The 17,827-nt window shown below is 50.1% G+C and overlaps 1 protein-coding gene and 1 long non-coding RNA gene across 2 annotated transcripts in view; both read right to left on the bottom strand.

Annotated features, from left to right (window-relative positions):
• Window positions 1–7,368: 7,368 nt before the first annotated feature.
• LOC149912260 (uncharacterized) lies at window positions 7,369–8,686 on the bottom strand. The gene is made up of 3 exons (XR_016461442.1): window positions 8,516–8,686; window positions 7,758–7,903; window positions 7,369–7,569 (listed from the first exon to the last, which is right to left on the bottom strand). It is a non-coding gene; the product is annotated as an uncharacterized LOC149912260 (long non-coding RNA).
• Window positions 8,687–8,846: 160 nt separating this feature from the next.
• LOC149912256 (rho GTPase-activating protein 32-like) overlaps window positions 8,847–17,827 on the bottom strand; it is a 117,882-nt gene continuing 108,901 nt past the window's right edge. The window contains exons 4-6 of the mRNA XM_090130731.1: window positions 11,656–11,737; window positions 11,082–11,176; window positions 8,847–8,855 (exon numbers count right to left, since the gene is read on the bottom strand). Coding sequence (XP_089986857.1) covers window positions 8,847–8,855; window positions 11,082–11,176; window positions 11,656–11,737 — 186 coding nt within the window. The remainder of the gene's footprint in view (window positions 8,856–11,081; window positions 11,177–11,655; window positions 11,738–17,827) is intronic.

The following is a 17,827-nucleotide window of genomic DNA, read 5'->3' as shown; positions in this document are numbered from 1 at the left end:
TCACCTTGGACCCATCCTGCCCTCTTCTGCTGAGATGGTGATATGTTCCAGCTTGTAGAAGGACATCAGGACAAAGATATGTAATGAATATAAGTCCAGGCTGGCTGTCCTTGTGGGCATCAGCTGCTGGCATCTGCATTGCTGCTGCCATGAGCATGGCAAAGCAGGTAAAAGATTGCTTTTCCTTGTGTGACACAGGAGCTCTTGACTTGAAATCTAGAGGGATGCAATAGAAAGAGCTGCAACCTCTGCCAGACATGGCAAAGGTGAGTGGGGTGTTGTTTCAGTTGCTGCTGATGACAGGAAGGACTGTAAGGATGGAAAGTCTAGTGTTTGCCCTGGGCAGGGAAACACATCTGGTTTTCATCTTCTTTCTCTTTGTGTGCCAGATAAATAGGGGAGAGTGTGCCCTCACCTTGGACCCCTCCTGCCCTCTTCTGCTGAGATGGAGAAATGTTCCAGCTTGTAGAAGGACATCAGGACAAAGATATGTAATGAAAATAAGTCCAGGCTAGCTGTCCTTGTGGGCATCAGCTGCTGGCATCTGCATTGCTGCTGCCATGAGCATGGCAAAGCAGGTAAAAGATTGCTTTTCCTTGTGTGACACAGGAGCTCTTCACTTGAAAGCTAGAGGGATGCAATAGAAAGAGCTGCAACCTCTGCCAGACATGGCAAAGGTGAGTGGGATGTTGTTTCAATTTGTGCTGATGTCAGGAAGGACTGTAAGGATGGAAAGTCTAGTGTTTGCCATGGGCAGGGAAACACATCTGGTTTTCATTTTCTCTTTCTCTTTGAGTGCCAGATAAACAGGGTAGAGTGTGCCCTCACCTTGCAACTCTCCTACCCTCTGCTGCTGAGAGGGAGAAATGTCCCAGCTTCTGGAAGGACATCAGGACAAAGATATGTAATGAAAATAAGTCCAGGCTGGCTGTCCTTGTGGGCATCAGCTGCTGGCATCTGCATTGCTGCTGACATGAGCATGGCACAGCAGGTAACAGTTTGCTTTTCCTTGTGTGACACAGGAGCTCTTGACAGCTAGAGGGATGCAATAGAAAGAGCTGCAACCTCTGCCAGACATGGCAAAGGTGAGTGGGATGTTGTTTCAATTAGTGCTGATGTCAGGAAGGACTGTAAGGATGGAAAGGCTGGTGTTTGCCATGGACAGGGAAACACATCTGGTTTTCATTTTCTCTTTCTCTTTGAGTGCCAGATAAACAGGGGAGAGTGTGCCCTCACCTTGGACCCATCCTGCCCTGTTCTGCTGAGGTGGAGAAATGTTCCAGCTTGTAAAAGGACATCAGGACAAAGATATGTAATGAAAATATGTCCAGGCTGGCTGTCCTTGTGGGCATCAGCTGCTGGCATCTGGACTTCTGTGCCATGAGCATGGCAAAGCAGGTAAAAGATTGCGTTTCCTTGTGTGACACAGCAGCTCTTGACTTCAAAGCTAGAGGGATGCAATAGAAAGAGCTGCAACCTCTGCCAGACATGGCAAAGGTGAGTGGGATGTTGTTTCAATTAGTGCTGATGTCAGGAGGACTGTAAGGATGGAAAGTCTGGTGTTTGCCATGGGCAGGGAAACACATCTGTTTTTCATCTTCTGTTTGAGTGCCAGAGAAAGAGCAGAGTGTGCCCTAACCTTGGACCCATCCTGCCCTCTGCTACTCAGAGGGAGAAATGTCCAAGCTTCTAGAAGGACATCAGGAGAAAGATATGTAATGAAAATAATCCAGGCTGGCTGCCCTTGTGGGCATCAGCTGCTGGCATCTGCATTGCTGCTGCCATGAGCATGGCACAGCAGGTAAAAGATTGCTTTTCCTTGTGTGACACTGGAGCTCTTGACTTGACAGCTAGAGGGATGCAATAGAAAGAGCTGCAACCTCTGCCAGACATGGCAAAGGTGAGTGGGATGTTGTTTCAATTAGTGCTGATGTAAGGAAGGACTGGAAGGATGGAAAGGCTGGTGTTTGCCATGGGCAGGGAAACACAGCTGGTTTTCATTTTCTCTTTCTCTTCGAGTGCCAGATAAAGAGCAGAGTGTGCCCTCACCTTGGACCCCTCCTGCCCTCTTCTGCTGAGATGGAGAAATGTTCCAGCTTCTAGAAGGACATCAGGACAAGGATATGTAATGAAAATAAGTCCAGGCTGGCTGTCCTTGTGGGCATCAGCTGCAGGGATCTGCATTGCTGCTGCCATGAGCATGGCACAGCAGGTAAAAAATTTCTTTTCCTTGCGTGACACAGGAGCTCTTGACTTGACAGCTAGAGGGATGCAATAGAAAGAGCTGCAACCTCTGCCAGACATGGCAAAGATGAGTGGGATGTTGTTTCAATTGCTGCTGATGGCAGGAAGGACTGTAAGGATGGAAAGGCTGGTGTTTGCCATGGGCAGGGAAACAATGCTGGTTTTCATCTTCTCTTTCTCTTTGAGTGCCAGAAAAATAGAGGAGAGTGTGCGTGCTTTCTACCCCTCTTGCCCTCTTCTGCTGAGATGGAGAAATGTCCCAGGTTCTACAAGGACATCAGGACAAAGATATGTAGTGAAAATAAGTCCAGGCTGGCTGTCCTTGTGGGCATCAGCTGCTGGCTTCTGCATTGGTGTTGCCATGAGCATGTCACAGCAGGTAAGGGATTGCTTTTCCTTGTGGGACAGCTGTTAAGCCATTCTGATTCACCCTTTGCATCCACAGCATACAGTTTTATCCCACACTGCTGTTTCTATCCAGCAGTATGCATATGTGCAGTGCTACAGATGTTGGTGGTCCTGCCTGTGGCAGGGGGTTGGAGATTCCTGATCCTTGAGGTCCCTTCCAACCCGGGCCATTCTGTGTGTGTGTGACTGGCTAAACACCAATTGTTGCTAGCTCAGCAGGTATACTGCTAATTATTGAACGCCTGACAGCTGCTTATCAACACTTGGCCACTATTTCTGGACACCTGCTCATCCCTGAAGAGAGAGAAGTTTGGAAGGAGGACAGAGGGGAGTCTCTTGATGCCTGCCTGTTGCATCCCAACCTGCCCACAGAGTGAGTCAGTTCGGCCTTGTGTGGAGGCCCTGGCTTCTTTGGAGTCTGTTTTTCTTTTGCTGAGCTTCTCCTATCCAAACAGAATGGCCTTACAACATGCTTTCTGGTCCTTAATACTAAACCCATGCAATTTGTAACTATTACAGTTCTGTAAGTGAGAATTGATCACATGATTGAACAACTGTATTTCTAAAATATGTTATGAAATAACTTCTTTTTACTAATACTAATAAAGTCTTTCTACTTTTTCAAACTGTTTCTAAGGGCAAATTACAAAACACATCGTGCTGTACTGCTTCAGAGCAATCCCACATTTGATAGCCAGTGCAGAAACAACATTCCATCCTGCAGCATTAGCTAGTTCAGAGGTACCAGACGTGTATCTGGATGTGGCTGTTGTGCATAACTGGGGCTGAGGGATCAGAAATGACAGCTCCACTCTTGGAGACCACTGAACTAAAATGGAAAGATAAAATAGTTGCAGGGCAATTGTTCTGTGTGCCTGAAGCAGGGACCGATTTATGGGGGAGAGATTTAACAGTTAAATGAGGATTACAGCTGCAAGTCTGTGAAACAGGTATCAGGTGTCAATGAATGTGTTATCAGCTGTGATGAAGAAGAAATGAATCCAAAGGTGTGGGCAGGGGAAGGAAATCGGGGTGGACTCACAATTTTCCCTTACAAAGAACTGCCCAAGGAGGGAGTGGAGCTGTGAAACAGCAACAATATCCCATAGCCTTAGAAGGGAGAGTGGGTCTAAAAGCTGTAACACAGACAGTGGTTAAGGATGGTCTTCTGGAACCTTGTCTGTGGCCTTATAACACCCCAATCCTGTCGGCACGGAAGGCAGACGGCACGTATCGGCTGGTGCAAGATGTAAGGAAATGACTGAACCCGTTCTCAAAAGACAGCCTGTGGTTCCTAACCCCTATACCCTAATGAGTCAGATCCCACACGGACAGCAGTGGTTTGGTGTGAGAGACCTCACAGATGCTTTCCGGACAGCCTCTGGACTCCGCGAGAAATGACTGCGTTTGTATGAGGACACATTGTAATCCTATCGTGATTCGTGATGATACTGTAGATACTGGAACTCCTGCTAATCCTTGTCTTTGCAGCATGTGAAGCAAGCAGCTGGTGCTGCTGTCATGCAGAAAGCTCCCTTCCAACCACTCAGCAAGCATTTGGATGAGACAGCTTCCTGCTGGGAGCCCTCCGACATCACTGCTGCCTCCTCCAGAACCATACCTGCAGATGCTTCAGAGCTCTTCAGCATGGACTTCCTTCCTCCCATCAGCAGCTGCTCCTGCACTGACCTTCATTCACACTGGGATACCATCTGCTTCCAGCAGGAGCTGACCTGCGAGACAGAGAAAGGAAACGTGGGATGAGCACCAATGCAGAAGCACAAGGCTGTGTCACCACCACGTCTTGCAGCCTTGGGAAGTCAGCTGCAACTGCAGCCTTGGTCAGAATTACAACGGGCACCGTAAATTAAGTGTGACCTCTGAAGTTGTTGCCATGATCAGAAATAGACGCTGAAATCGCTCACATAACTGTCGGTGGTTCCCTCCAAATTCTTTTGCTTTGGGGAACAGATGGACTCGGAATGGAAGGACACGAGAAAAATGACATCTGTTTGAGCTCAGCAGACTTGAGAGGTGGGCCTGGGTGAACCTGATGAGGTTCAGCACAGCCAAGTGCAAGGTTTGGCATTTGGGCCGGAGGAATCCCAGGCATTCTTTTGTCATCGTGGTGGTTTCCAATAGACCCCAACAATGAGACATCAGGTCGCCGTGTGGGCTCCTGGGTGACACTGCCATTTCCCAGCCATTGCAGCCTAGGGGCAAATAAAGTAAAATACTTCAGAAAGATCTCACACTGATTGCATATTTTACTGTTCTTTTACACAAAACAGAAGGGGAGGGCAGCAGATGCATGCAGCTGCATCAACAGCCAGGCTGCTAAAGGAATGGAAAGACAGAAACATCAAATATCAATGCCTTATTCTAATGCAAGGAGGGATGCTTTTTTCAGTATTACTTTTTATCATTTAAAATAAGCAGTTGGCACTCTAAGGAAAATCCTAGGCCCCAAGTTCTGGCAGTGTGGCAATCTGGACTCAGCTGTGAATGATCCAAACAGTCTGTTCCAGATTTTAACATCCCTTATATGCATTCACAAGTTTTCTCTCTTGACTTCCCCTTACAGCCGTTAGATGCCAGCAAAACATCCCACAAACACTCCTTACCTCTGTGCACACAGGCACCCATCCAACCAGAGCCATCAGTCATTCCCAGCCATGCGCTCTTCCTCCAATCATGGTCAGCATCACACGGCCGTCACGCAGCTCACTTGACTCAGTTTTTCTCTTCTTTCTGGAGGTGTCCTTGCTTCTCAGCCTTACCTTCTCGTGATGTTTATCTCGCTCTGCAGCTCCTGCTCTGAATAGGCTTTCTTGGATTCCCGCATGACAGGCACAAAATGCAGCCACAGCCCCTGCCACCAAGGTCAGCTCTTCAGCACACATTACCTGAGGAGCACTTGGCAACTCCTGCAACCTGAGCAGTGCCAGGAAGACTGTTTCACTTCTGCTTCTCCTGGCTCAGAAATTCATTTTCCTACCTAGAAAATGGGAAAAGAAAGAAAAAAAATCCTGACATAAAGCAGACACAATTGATACTACGGAATTCTGGAAGGCAAGGGATTTGCCCTCTGTGATGAGAAGTTGAGTGCAAAGAACTAAGAAGAGCCATGACCAGGTTGTGAACTTGTGGGTAAAATCAGGAACTGCAGCAGTGCAGGGCTTCTGGAGGTGAGGGTCTGCTACAGCCGCCTGGAAAGAGAGCCTGTTGGTGGGAGCTGCTTACTGCAGCCAGCAGAAGCATCGCACTCACTGACTCTCATCCTGATGGGGGATTCCAGTCAGTCTGGGAAATCAGCATGGCTGGCTGCAAGCAATCTGACAGACTCCTGGAGTGCAGTGAGAATCACTCTGTGGTGCAGGCATTGGGCACAGCAAGCAGAAGGGAAGCATTGCTGGACATGGTGCACACCAGGGGTTACGACAGGAGGCGGTCAGGGCTGCAGTGACCATGCCCTCCTTGAGCTTGTGATCTCAAGGAATGTGGGCCTGGCAGGAAGCAAAGGCAGGAGCCTGAACTTCAGGAGAGCCAGCTGCAGGCTGTTCCAGGAATTCTTGGACGAGATCCTCTGGACAACTGTTTGTAGGGGCAAAGGGATGGAAAAGAGCTGGTCACTTTCTCAGAAAAAAACTTGCTCAGGTTGCACGCTGAGATGCAGGAGAGGAAGGGGAGGAGGTGCCAGCACAGCTCTGCACGATGCTCTGCCACACTGGGCAGCTTGATCATGGCTCAGCAGTGGGATCCGACGTGGAGAAGGGGAGAAGGAAATCAAGGATGGGAGGGAACCATCAGACACAGTCGGTGAGTGTCTGTGAAGTCTTGCAGACCCAGAGATTCCCAGGTTGTTTCTGCTTTCGTAGCATTTGTGTGCTGCAGGGTGAGCAAATTCTTCTGCTGCTTGATTCTTCTGCAGGAGCCGCCTAAAAGGGAAATGGCCACTGAGCTGCAGACCAAGCAGTACTGCCTGACGTTGGCCAGGGGGAGCTTCTCCTGCCGCAGTGTGATGATGACAGGTCTGGAGATGATCTGCAGGGCCAGTTCGTAGATGGGAGCCAGGAAAGGACATGATGGGAGGAGGGAGGTGTTAAGCAACATCCAAGGCATGGAAATGCATCAGAAAGCCCTGAAAAGCATCACAAAGCCACAGCCAGGAAGCTTGGGAGTATCATGAGCAGCATCCAGGATGCGAGAGATTATTTGCTACCATGCCAAATGGTAGCAGAGCTCCCCCTGCAGACATCCCAAAGCCAGACAAAACAGGAACAAACCCGGAGCTGTGCTGCACGCACCCCACAGCCACAGCATTGCAAGCTGGGGTGCCTTGCTGTGTGCTGCATTCATCCCAGTCCGTGTGAATGAAGACTCTGGAGGCAGTCAAGGCGTTGATTGAGCACGAGTGTGCTTTTATTATTAAATAAAGGACAGGAGGGTGTGAGAGGTCCACGGTGAAGATGGGACTCATCCTGTCTTGTCATGGAGAGAGTGGCTCAGAGCTCTCAGTGCTGCTGTCCGGTGCCTGGGACTGGAGGCCTGATTGAAAGTCCCCCTGCAAGAGGCTCTGCTCCTCCTCACTGACACTGACCTGCTCCTGCATGGAGGTGCTGCTGTCGGGGCACTCACACTGTGCTTCAGATGGGCTGCACTGCAGAGACTCCTGGTTACAATCCAGGCTGGTGACTGTGGTGTCTGGCAGGCCCAGGTCAGCAACTTCAGCAGAGCCAGGTGTAATCAGAGCATGCACTTCGATGAGCTCCTTCTCTCCATTAATGTTGTTAGATGGAAGGCTGCTATTAGAACTGCAGCAATTTGTGCTTCCTATGAGCTCTCCACTGATGGAAGCACAGAGAGCATCCTCGCTACTTGCCCTGGATCTTGTGGGTTGGCAAGGGCTCGATTCACCTAGAAAGGATACACAGGGGTTAGTGTCAAACTTTCACAAGCTGAATTACGACAGTGGTTCTTGATCAGGGGTGAACTGAAGATGTTAGGAAGGGGCTGGAATGCTAGAAGGAGATAGAAGTGCAGAGCAAGCTTGAATTGTATGTTCCTGAAAAGCAGGGATTTGGAAGCTGCATTTGCACCCTTACCTGCCAGGACTACCACTGCTGTTTCTGAGGGCTGCCTGGCATTGCGCTGCAGTTGGCGTTTGCTCCCAGAGGATGGCTTTCTGAGGCTAAAGCAGCAACACCAACTGCTAGCTGGTGATTCCTCAGTCTTTCTGGGTGGATTTTGCCTGGAGAGAGAAAACAGCCAACGCTGTGAGTCGTGTGTGGTGCAGGGTGAGGGAAGAGCTGCACTGAGCTCTTGGCAGCAGTTGCTTGTTCCTGGGACTGCCTGGTTTCTGCAGAAACACAGCTTAGAAACTCGCTCTGTTTCCAACAGTTGAGGATGGCTCCGTTCTACAGCTCAGCCCTGAAGTCTTGCTGGCTAAATTCCCCTCAACTCTGTCAAGCAAGATGCAGAGCATGTGAGCAAAGGCTCCACAGCTGTACAGCACAGCATCTGAGGGATGGCTTTGATGGAGCTGGCAGGCATAACTGCTTTCTGAGGAACCGTGCAGCCATAAAGGAAGTTCAGAAGCAGAAGCATCTCAGACTCTTTCATTAGCACCTCATCGGCCTCATCTCACTGCCATGTTTAATTTCTAGTGCCAGCAAGTCTGACCAACTGCTCTGCTTAGAGGAGAACTGCAATTGGTTTCAGGTACGTGGCCCTGACATCTAAAAAACCCACCAGTAGCATAACTTAGTTTCAGCAAGTTTTGGCACTAGAAATCATGGAGAGAAAAACAGAAAAACCCACCCAAACAATGATGCTAGGTGCTGGAAAAGAAAGTCCTCTTTACCTGTCAGATGGAAAGTCGATGACGGTGTGGAATTTGCCCTGCCCAGCTGCAGGGCTTTCTTCCACCTCAATGTCCCTGCTGCTCTCTGTCACAACAGGGGGATAGCTGCTGTGGCCTCGCCTCTGTGCCTGTGCCTCCTCCAGGCTTAGCAGCTTTGTGGCAGCAGAAGAGACCCCCACAGACTTGGGCCCTGGGAGAGAATTGTGCCCTGTCAGGGAAAACCACAGGTAAGAGCGAGGATCAGAAAGCAGCAGCACAGCCACTACAGTTCTGGGGGAGGTGCTGTATTTTTCTCAGGCTTGCTTATCCGAGTTACTGGAAGAAGAGGAGCTCAAAATAACTATGTGGGCAGTGGTGTGTTTATGGCAAAGGACACGGTCATCATTAAGAGCAGCTTACTGTATCAAAATAGGCAAGGAAAAACCCAAGGAAATGGTGGCAGGAATTGAGAAAACTTCGCTGCCACACTTGCATCAAGCTTCTCCTGTGTGCAAACCATAATAATGTCAGTTTCCTCCTTGTGAAGTTTGTGCTTGGACATTCTCAGCATCCAGCAACAGGATGCCAAATTCTAATGGAAGCCCAGAGGTCTGCTGTCCTCTTGATGGTAAAAGAGTATCTCAAAGGTACTGGAGAAGGCCTGCATTTGATCAAGGTGTCAGGTCATGATCAAGCTAATGGAGGAAGAAACTCACCTGCTGCATCTGCGATGTCTGCTCTGGATTTGGAGCCGAAGAGGACGTCTGTGTGGTTGATGATAAATTCCACCACATCTGACTGTGTCTGCAGCTCCATGCAGGCAGCTCTTCCGCTGGCGCAGGCAGACTCGTTCTGCTGTGATCTGTAGAAAAGGCAGATTTTAGAAGTCATTTCTCCAAGACCGTTTCCCCGAGTCTGAATTGTTGCAGCCAAAAGCTGTCAGCTGAGGCTCTGGAGACTTCCGCAGTGGGCAATCAGTGATGCCACTGCAGAAATTCCCCTGGATGATCAAGGACACGTCAGTCCCATCTCAACAAGACTGCAGTAATTGTCACCTAGACATTGTGCCCGTGGGGTTGGAGAATAGCCCAGGCTCCTGCGCTTCTGTCAGCCACAGATTTTACAGGAGAAGAGCACATTTGATGGAGAAAAAGAGAGGACTGCTTTTCTTAACTGGAGAACAGAGGAAGCGTTGAAACAGAACCAGAAGTTTACCTTAAGAGGTTTGGAGCCCACACAATGGCTAGGTTCTTGGCATGCATGTTTGTGGTGGTAGAGCTCGCAGCCAGACACGCCAAGTGTCTCATCAGGAACTCCAGTGTCCTGGAAAACAAGAGAGGCAAACGTTCAGCACCAACGAGCATGCCGTGCTGCAATTCAGAAAGCAAACCTCCATTCATGCTACTTCTTGTGATTGCTACTGTCACCGAAGATGAAGTAGATCCAACTTGACTGAGTGCCACGCTGCAGCACCAAGCCCCAGCACAGCACAGCCGCAGCCATCAGCTGCACCAAGCGTGCCCCCGTGCCCAGGAACTGACCCCATAAAGTAAGCCCATGGAGCCTTCAACCCTTCAGCATACACAGGCATCGTGTTGCCGGCGTGAGACAGAGCCTGGAACCGCATCGTTGCCCTCTGCAATGCAGCAGGGCTGAGCTCAGCAGGCTGAGGGCAGCACTGACCTGTAGTGAGGAGCGGGCAGCTGCTGGATGACGTCCTGCATTCTGAGCAGCCGCTCCTCCTCTGTAGCGGCACCAACAGCATCCTGGAGTAGTGCAGAAAGGGAGCGAGACACCAATCAGGCTAGTACACCACTGCGAGTAAACCTCGTGGGGCTGACAGCAAAAGGGCCTCCGAGCTGGGGCACTGCTGCAGCCATCTGCCAAGAGGCCCAGGAAGAGGGAAATGAAAGACGTGGCCTTGTGCTTACCGAGAACTTGCCGTACAGCTGGTGGGTGAGCAGAGGGTTCGGGAGCTCCCTGAAGTACATCTTGCAGAGGGAGCTCACGCTGTGAATGTCACGGACGGTGAGCTCAGGAATCTGCTCCGACTCAAATTCCTGCCTGGAGAGAGGGACGCAAACCCGGTTGAGCGAGAGGAAGGCAAGCCCAAAGCCACACCAGATGCACTCAGGCTGTGTCAGTCGCAGCACTCTTACCGCAGTCTCTGGATGTTGGACGCGACGCCGGACAGGCGGTATATCCCCTGCACCACGCCGTGCTGCTCAATGAACTCAGCGCAGCTCTGGAGGACCTGGGGGACTGAAGAACACGTGCCAGCCGTCAGTGGAGCTCCTGATTCAATCGTGCTGCAGGCTGTGCTTCACATCCCATCCACTAAGCCCAGCCAGGCTTGGCTGAAGCAAATACAGATGTGCTTGTCTCTTAGGAGCATCCGCCTCACTTTATCCTTCAGCCATCAACTCCCATTACACGTGTCTCCACGGCTATCAGCCTGCCCCCTGCTAGATATGAGCTCCCTTTCATCTTCTTCAGATGCCCAGCAGAGGAAGATCTCAGGAATGGGCTGCTCCTTACCATCACGACCGGAGTGGAGAAGATGCTCTCCCAGGTCACCGCCAAACACCCTTTCCTTCTCCACCTCCCGCTCGGTCGGTTTCTTTGGGCGGGCCTTCACCAAGGAACGAAGGAAGGTGAGGATCTTGCTGCGTTTCTTGGGCACTGCACAACAAAAGGAAGAAACCAGGTCATTTCAGGTCTGGCTCCGTTGGACGAGGCCGAGCACAGCACATTCTACAGAGCACGTCAGAACGGGAAGAACGTTACCAACCAGTACATACAAAAAGGGATTTTCCCCATCTCTGGAGGAGCCCAAGGCCAGGTTGGATGGGGCCCTGGGCAGCCTGATCTAGTCTCACATTAAATGTGGGGGCTGGCAGCACAGCCTGATGCAAGGAAGTGGAAGCTTGAGGATCCTTAAGGACCCTACCATCCCAAGCCATTCTATGAAGATTCTATAGTTTCCCCAAGTCCAATCATAAACACAGGAGGATTGGGCCAAATCTCTGCCCCATGGTGTGCATGAAGAATCATCAACCCAGAGGACAATGTGGGATGGATAAAGGAGGTACTAAACATGGAACGCACCCCCAAAAAGACTTCATTTTGCTTCCCCACACCATCAAATGTAACATCCCTACCTGGCTTTGGCACTGAGTTGATGAGTGCCTCAGGAAGGTTCTTATTAATCAGTTCCACACACTCCCCTGGGAAAAATCCAACCTGTAACAAGAAGAGAAGCCAACTATTGCATGCAGCACTTCTCAGGTCTGAACTGTTAAACCAAAAGCCACATAACATTTCCCTCGGAACGTGCTTGCCTGACGTTCCATAAGACTATCCAGCAGAAAATGGCCATAGTTCAAAGCATAAAGGTAACAATTTTTCAACATTTGCAGCCAACGGCAAGGTCCCCTGACACCGACACAGGGAAACTGTTTACGTCCATTAGGCATCCTGTGCATGCAGAGCAGCTCTAAGCTAAGATTCCTGCCTTTACTGCAGTTGCACTCTCCAGTCTGAAGCTTGTGCCTACCTGGAAGCCGAGCTTGCCTCTCCACCAGGGGGTCAGCTCCTTTGGTGGCATGTCGATGACACACACGATGTCTCCCACCTGCAAGAGATTGCAACGTCAATCCCAGCTTCAGCACGGCTGGGAGGAAAGCACAGCTCAAATGTCTGCATTCTTCTGCACTGCCAAACATCGCCGAGCCTGAGAGCACTTGCACCAGTGCAGCTCTGAAGGCATTTGCCATTGTAAAATTGAACAACAAGGAACGCCTTGAACTGCTTACCTCAAAGGAGAGTTCATCTGCTGCCTGGGCAACGTATCTCTTAATAGCATGGGCAGCAGCAATAGCTGGAACATTCACAGGTGCCACCTCATGGTCTAGCAGGGGCTTCCCCTTGTTCTCAGCCTGAAACAGAGAGCACAGGCCACGGTGAGGAGCTGGGAACCAACAAGGAGGACTTCAAGGTGAGGAGCACATCTGCAGAGAAAGCTGCAGGAAATGCACTCGGTCCTTATCATGGGCACTTCAGAAGGAACTGCAAGTCTAATAACGGCTGTTTCTCTCCCTGGTGTGCAGCAGGCACACGCCAGCAAAGATGCATCTCTCCCCATCCAGACTAATCAGCAATGGCACTGACACAGACAGGTGGCCTTGTGCATTTTGCCCCCACCTTTCCTGCGCTGTTTGTGCAGGAAGGCTGACTGTTTAAGATGCTAGGAGACCGTGAAGAGGGAAACCAAAGCTACGGCTGCAGTTACAAGGTGCAAACAGTGCCATTGCAAGCACCAAGCAGCTCTCTTGAGCAGTCCAACCAACAGCGAGGCCAAACAGAGCAGAGAATGATTGTTGTTTCTGCAGCCATTTCAAGGGAAAAGTCAGTAGAGGACAAACACAACAGCCGAGATGGCTCTGGTACTTTTATAAACTTGCCACGCTTGCACTACTGTCTTGCCACAGAGGAGCTCTCTTGGAATGCAGGAGAGCACATCTGCGGCTCACTCTGCTGGCTGCAGTCAGGGAACAAAGACCAATCAGAGCTTCATACTCTACCTCTGTCCATGCCAGGTCACGCCCACAGCTGATCTCGCTGCACGCCACAGCCATCAGCGTAGGTGTGACAAGCTGGAACTGAAAAGAAACACACTTTTATTTTCTCTGTTCACATCTCTGCTGTGCTCCCTACAGCTGTCGGGCACACTCACACAGCCCAAGCACGCCTGCTGGTGTCCCTGGTGATGCTGTGCAGCTCTGCACAAGCTGGGGCTGGGACTCTTTGCCTAAGGGATTGCTTTCCATAAAACCAGCTGGTCACAGCACCACAGACAGCATCCTTCTGAGGGCTGAGCTGCAGAGCACGTGGAGAAAACCCACACGTGACCAGCGTCCCATCAAAGCTGGATGAGGCTGTGTTACTAAACACGGGGCGTCACGGGCTGCTAAAGCATGTGGGGGGACAAACCATGGCAGGTACCTGGCAAGAGATCAGAACGAGGAAGAGAAATCTCACGAATCCGCAGCCGTTCCTTGTCACTTTGCTCTGATCTTCCACGAGCAAAAGCTGCAGCAGGGAAGCAGGCAGAGGGTGGAGAGAGGAGAGAGAAAGAGCAGGTCAGTTTGCTTGCACGGTTTAGCAAAGACTACGAGGGAAAAACCAAAATCTGCCCTCCCTCAACTTAAAAACTTAAGTTTTCAACTTAAAACCATTTCCCCTTGTCCTGCAGTTATCTACCCTTTCAAAGAGTTGATTCCCCTCCTCTTTTTAGGCTCCCTTTAGGTACTGAAGGCTGCCATGAGGTCACCCCACAGCCTTCATTTCTCCAGGCTGAACAAGCCCAGCTCCCTCAGCCTGTCTTTGCAGGGGAGGTGCTCCTGTCCCCTGACCATCTCTGTGGCTCGCCTCTGGACCCTCTCCAACAGCTCCCTGTCTTTCTGGACACTGTACTGCAGATGGGGCCTCACAAGAGCAGAGCAGGGGGGGACGATCACCTCCCTGTCCCTCATGGCCACCCCTCTGCTGATGGAGATAATGTGATCCTATGAGCTCCGCCAGCCAGCAGTTCTCAGCACTCACTGTCCCCCCGTCTCTCCCACACTGTCTCAGCTTACCTACAAGGTGCTGCACAGGACGGTGTGAAGACAAAGGTACGCAGTCGGTGCACAAGTGCAACAAGCGAGCTGCTCAGTCAGAGCTCCAGCGCTCCAATGAAGGGACGCAGCACGCACTGCTCCTCCCCTCATTCTAGCCCTTATGACATCACTGAGGGCCACCAGGCTGCTCCACCACGACGGACAGGGTGGGGAGGCAAGACCAGTCACAAGGGCAGAAGATTCCAACAGCCCAGCCCAACGTTCTGGAATCAGGGGCTGCTTGGAATTCTACCCCAGCCAAATCCTGGAGAAGCTGGCACGGGGTCGTCATGACCAAAGCGCAGGACCTGGCGCTTGCTCTTGTTGAGCCTCGCACAACTGGCCTCAGTGCATCCCTCTGGAGGGCCTTCCTGCCCTCAGCCAGATGGACGCTTCCTCCCAGCAGCGTACCTTGCAGTGCTGGGCCCATGTCAAATCCACACTAGAGTGGGTTTTGTTACATTCAAGGGCATGTTGCAGCACCCATCTATTTCACCTGGAAGGAAATAAAGCAGGAGATGGGAGAAACACAGAACTACTGCCAGACTGCTTTATCCCTTTCTCAGCCCAACTTCCCTTGCCTCATCCCCTACCCCAACTCCTGGATGATGCCCACGGGCTGACAGTTGGATCTCAAATCCATAGGAATCCTTTCACAGGACTCCATCAAAAAGGCTGTCACACTTGTTCCGTACACTCACACTGACCCAGCAGTGGTATCACAGTCACTTAACACACACACAACAACCAAACCCCGAGCATGCACATCCATTCCTGCGTGACTGCAGCCCACAGCTCCCCTTCACACCTCCGTGGATCTCTGGTGTTTTACACGGATGCAGCCTCGCTGCAGCTCCGTGGCTGTCACACAAGGCCTGCAGGACCTCTTTCTCTGCAAACCCCGTCTGCAGGCATTGGTTCACGAGGTTCACCTCCTGCCCTCCTGAGCAAAAACAAGCACTAAGAACAAGAGCAAAGCACACTGGACTCGACCTGGCTGGATCCCCAACCCTCAGTCCTGTCAGACGGACCCTGGTGTGGAGACTCATCCCCAAAGCCTGGCTGGACATCAGCACAGGCATCCTTCTTCAAACGCCCCATCCAAGCAGCAAGGGATCAAAGCGTTGGCACAGCTGAAACAGAAATGCTGTGTGAGTTTCCTGTTAGCACTGAGCAGGAACAAATCTACCGCTGAGCAGCAGGATGTGAGACAAGCAGCAGAAGACACCCAACCTGCAGAACCAGCTCGTTTGGGGTCGGTCCAGATGTTTGTCTGCTCCCTTCCCTGGCCCAGGCCAAGCTTGTGAGCTGCTCCTCCTTTGTGCAGGGGGAAATGGGGCAGATGCCATGTGGTGGCTATGCACAGCATGCCTTGGACTTGCTTTTCCTCTCTCCATCTGCCATTAGCAAACAGCATCTCCAGCCTCCAGAGATCACTGAGTCCAACCCCTGCACAACAGTGAAAAAAAAGATATGATAAGGGGTACTTAAAGCACAGCATCTGTAATCAGATCAGACTCCTGCACTGTGAATACTTCCATGAGTATTCCTGCAGAGTGCATCACTTAGTCTCTCTCTAGCCTTGTGTTCATGGTTTTCCTGTAAGAGCTTGTCTAAACACTGCCTGTAATCGTGGTTATGCTAGAAGCATTTGGATTTATTGATCCTCAGTGTGATTTCAATAACAAATGCAGATGTTTTTTGTTAGGGACAGCTTTCAATTTCTCAACTGAAATTTCAATACTGCATTGGGTGTTGAAACCACGGGGCTGCAGTACAGAGAATTACAGGAAGATTAATTTCTCCATCTCCATGCTCCTAGACATTTATGATTACAGTGATGTAGTTATATACAAAGTTGCAAGATACCAAAGCTAGAATAACCTCTTGGTGCAGCAGGATGTCTGGAGCCCAAGTGCAGAGTCTCAGTGTTGCAAAGCCTTGAAGAGGTGCACCGTATGTGCTGGGGCTGATGACACAGACACTGGAGCAAGGCCAGTGTGCTGTTAGAAACTTGACCAGCAGCTGATCTGTTGTCAGCCATTTCTGGACACAAACGGGATCTGGTCGACTTAGGACATGACCTTTGGGCTGGAGAGCAACTCCCCGAGGAATCACACAGCCACTGCAGACCGTTGGCAAGAACCCCATACCAAAACAGCTCATCTGCAATCAGTTTTTAATCTGTGCAGCAGTGATTGGAACAGGCGCACGCTCTCTGCAATTGCAGGAATGTTCACAGGTGGAATGTACATCACCTGTGTGCTCCAGCTCTTCTGTGTGCATGCTAGGAGCAGTGATCCCCCTGCACCCAGGGCTGCAATAAAGTCATGTTGGGTTTCTAACCTGCCAACCAGCAGCCCAGGCTGCCCAGAGCCACATCCAGCCTGGCCTTGGATGCCTGCAGGGATGGGGCATCCACAGCCTCCCTGGGCAACCTGTTCCAGTGCCTCACCACCCTCTGGCTGAAAAACTTCCTCCTCACATCCAACCTCAACCTCAACACCCCCCATCTCAGTTTAAAGCCATTCCCCACTTGTCCCATCACTGTCCACCCTCCAAAACAAAACACCTCGGCTGTTCAACACTGAAAGAGCAAAATAACCCACAGCTCTTACTTCCACTGTATGCATTTAATTCCAAACTTAAGGTCACAGGTTAATTACTCATGTGATCCTTCCTGACAGAAGAACTACTCGTAGTGATGTGTAGGAGTAAGGAACAGTTTGAAAAGGTCATGGACATATTAGAACTTGCAGCATTTATCTTAATAGATGCCTACATTGCACAGCATTTTGTAAAACACACGTTACAAGTACTGTGCATTGGATTACACTATATCAAACTCTAAGTAACAATACAGGTTGCTTTTAAATCTACACTTACATGTTTTCTTCTAACTCCTTGATAACATTCCTTACTACCTTCAGTTTTACAGCCAAAGCAGTGTTTGAGCTGGTAATGTACTCTTGAACAGCACTGTTGCCTTTAGCATTTGTATGTTTAGATCTGAAAAGAGAACTTGGTCATTATTTCATGATGAGAGAATCTTATATGACAAAACAGAATTACAAAAATCTGACAATACTGTAAAATGCCAGCATAAGAATGTGGCTTTGATTTTTTTTTTTTTCTTCTTTTTCTCTCTTTCTTTTTTTTTTTTTTTTTTTTTTGAAATGGTGAGTGTACCATTAATTCAAGACAAGAATTTTGTTTGTAAGTCGATCTCTATAACTGTTCTTGGCATCATTCTGTAGGATGAACTAGATACATGGAATTTGGCACTGGCTCCCCAGGGCAGTGGTTTGGCACTGAGCTGACAAAGGCCAAAGAGCATTTGCACAATGCTCTCAGACACAGGGCTTGACCCATAGGAGGTCCGGTGTGGAACCAGGAGGTGGAATACATGATCCTCGAGGTCCCTTCCAAATACAGATATTCCATGATCCTCTAATACTTATATTCCCAAGTCCTGTACACAGTGCTCAGGTGCTTAATTGAAAGGTTCCATGAAACAGTGAGGTATCTATGTCCCTTTACCACCCAGCTATTCAATTTGCCACGTGGATCTTTTATCCAGTCACATTAAAGAAACACTCAAAGTATTTCCTTCAGTCTTCCATTCTGATAGAGCCTTCTGGAGCAAATAAAGAGTTGCAACTCAGAATGTCCA

The sequence above is a fragment of the Phasianus colchicus genome, chromosome Z, assembly GCF_987193195.1.
Source record: "Phasianus colchicus chromosome Z, bPhaCol1.hap1.1, whole genome shotgun sequence".
Lineage (NCBI taxonomy): Eukaryota > Metazoa > Chordata > Aves > Galliformes > Phasianidae > Phasianus > Phasianus colchicus.
This window is presented reverse-complemented; position numbering and strand designations above follow the sequence as displayed.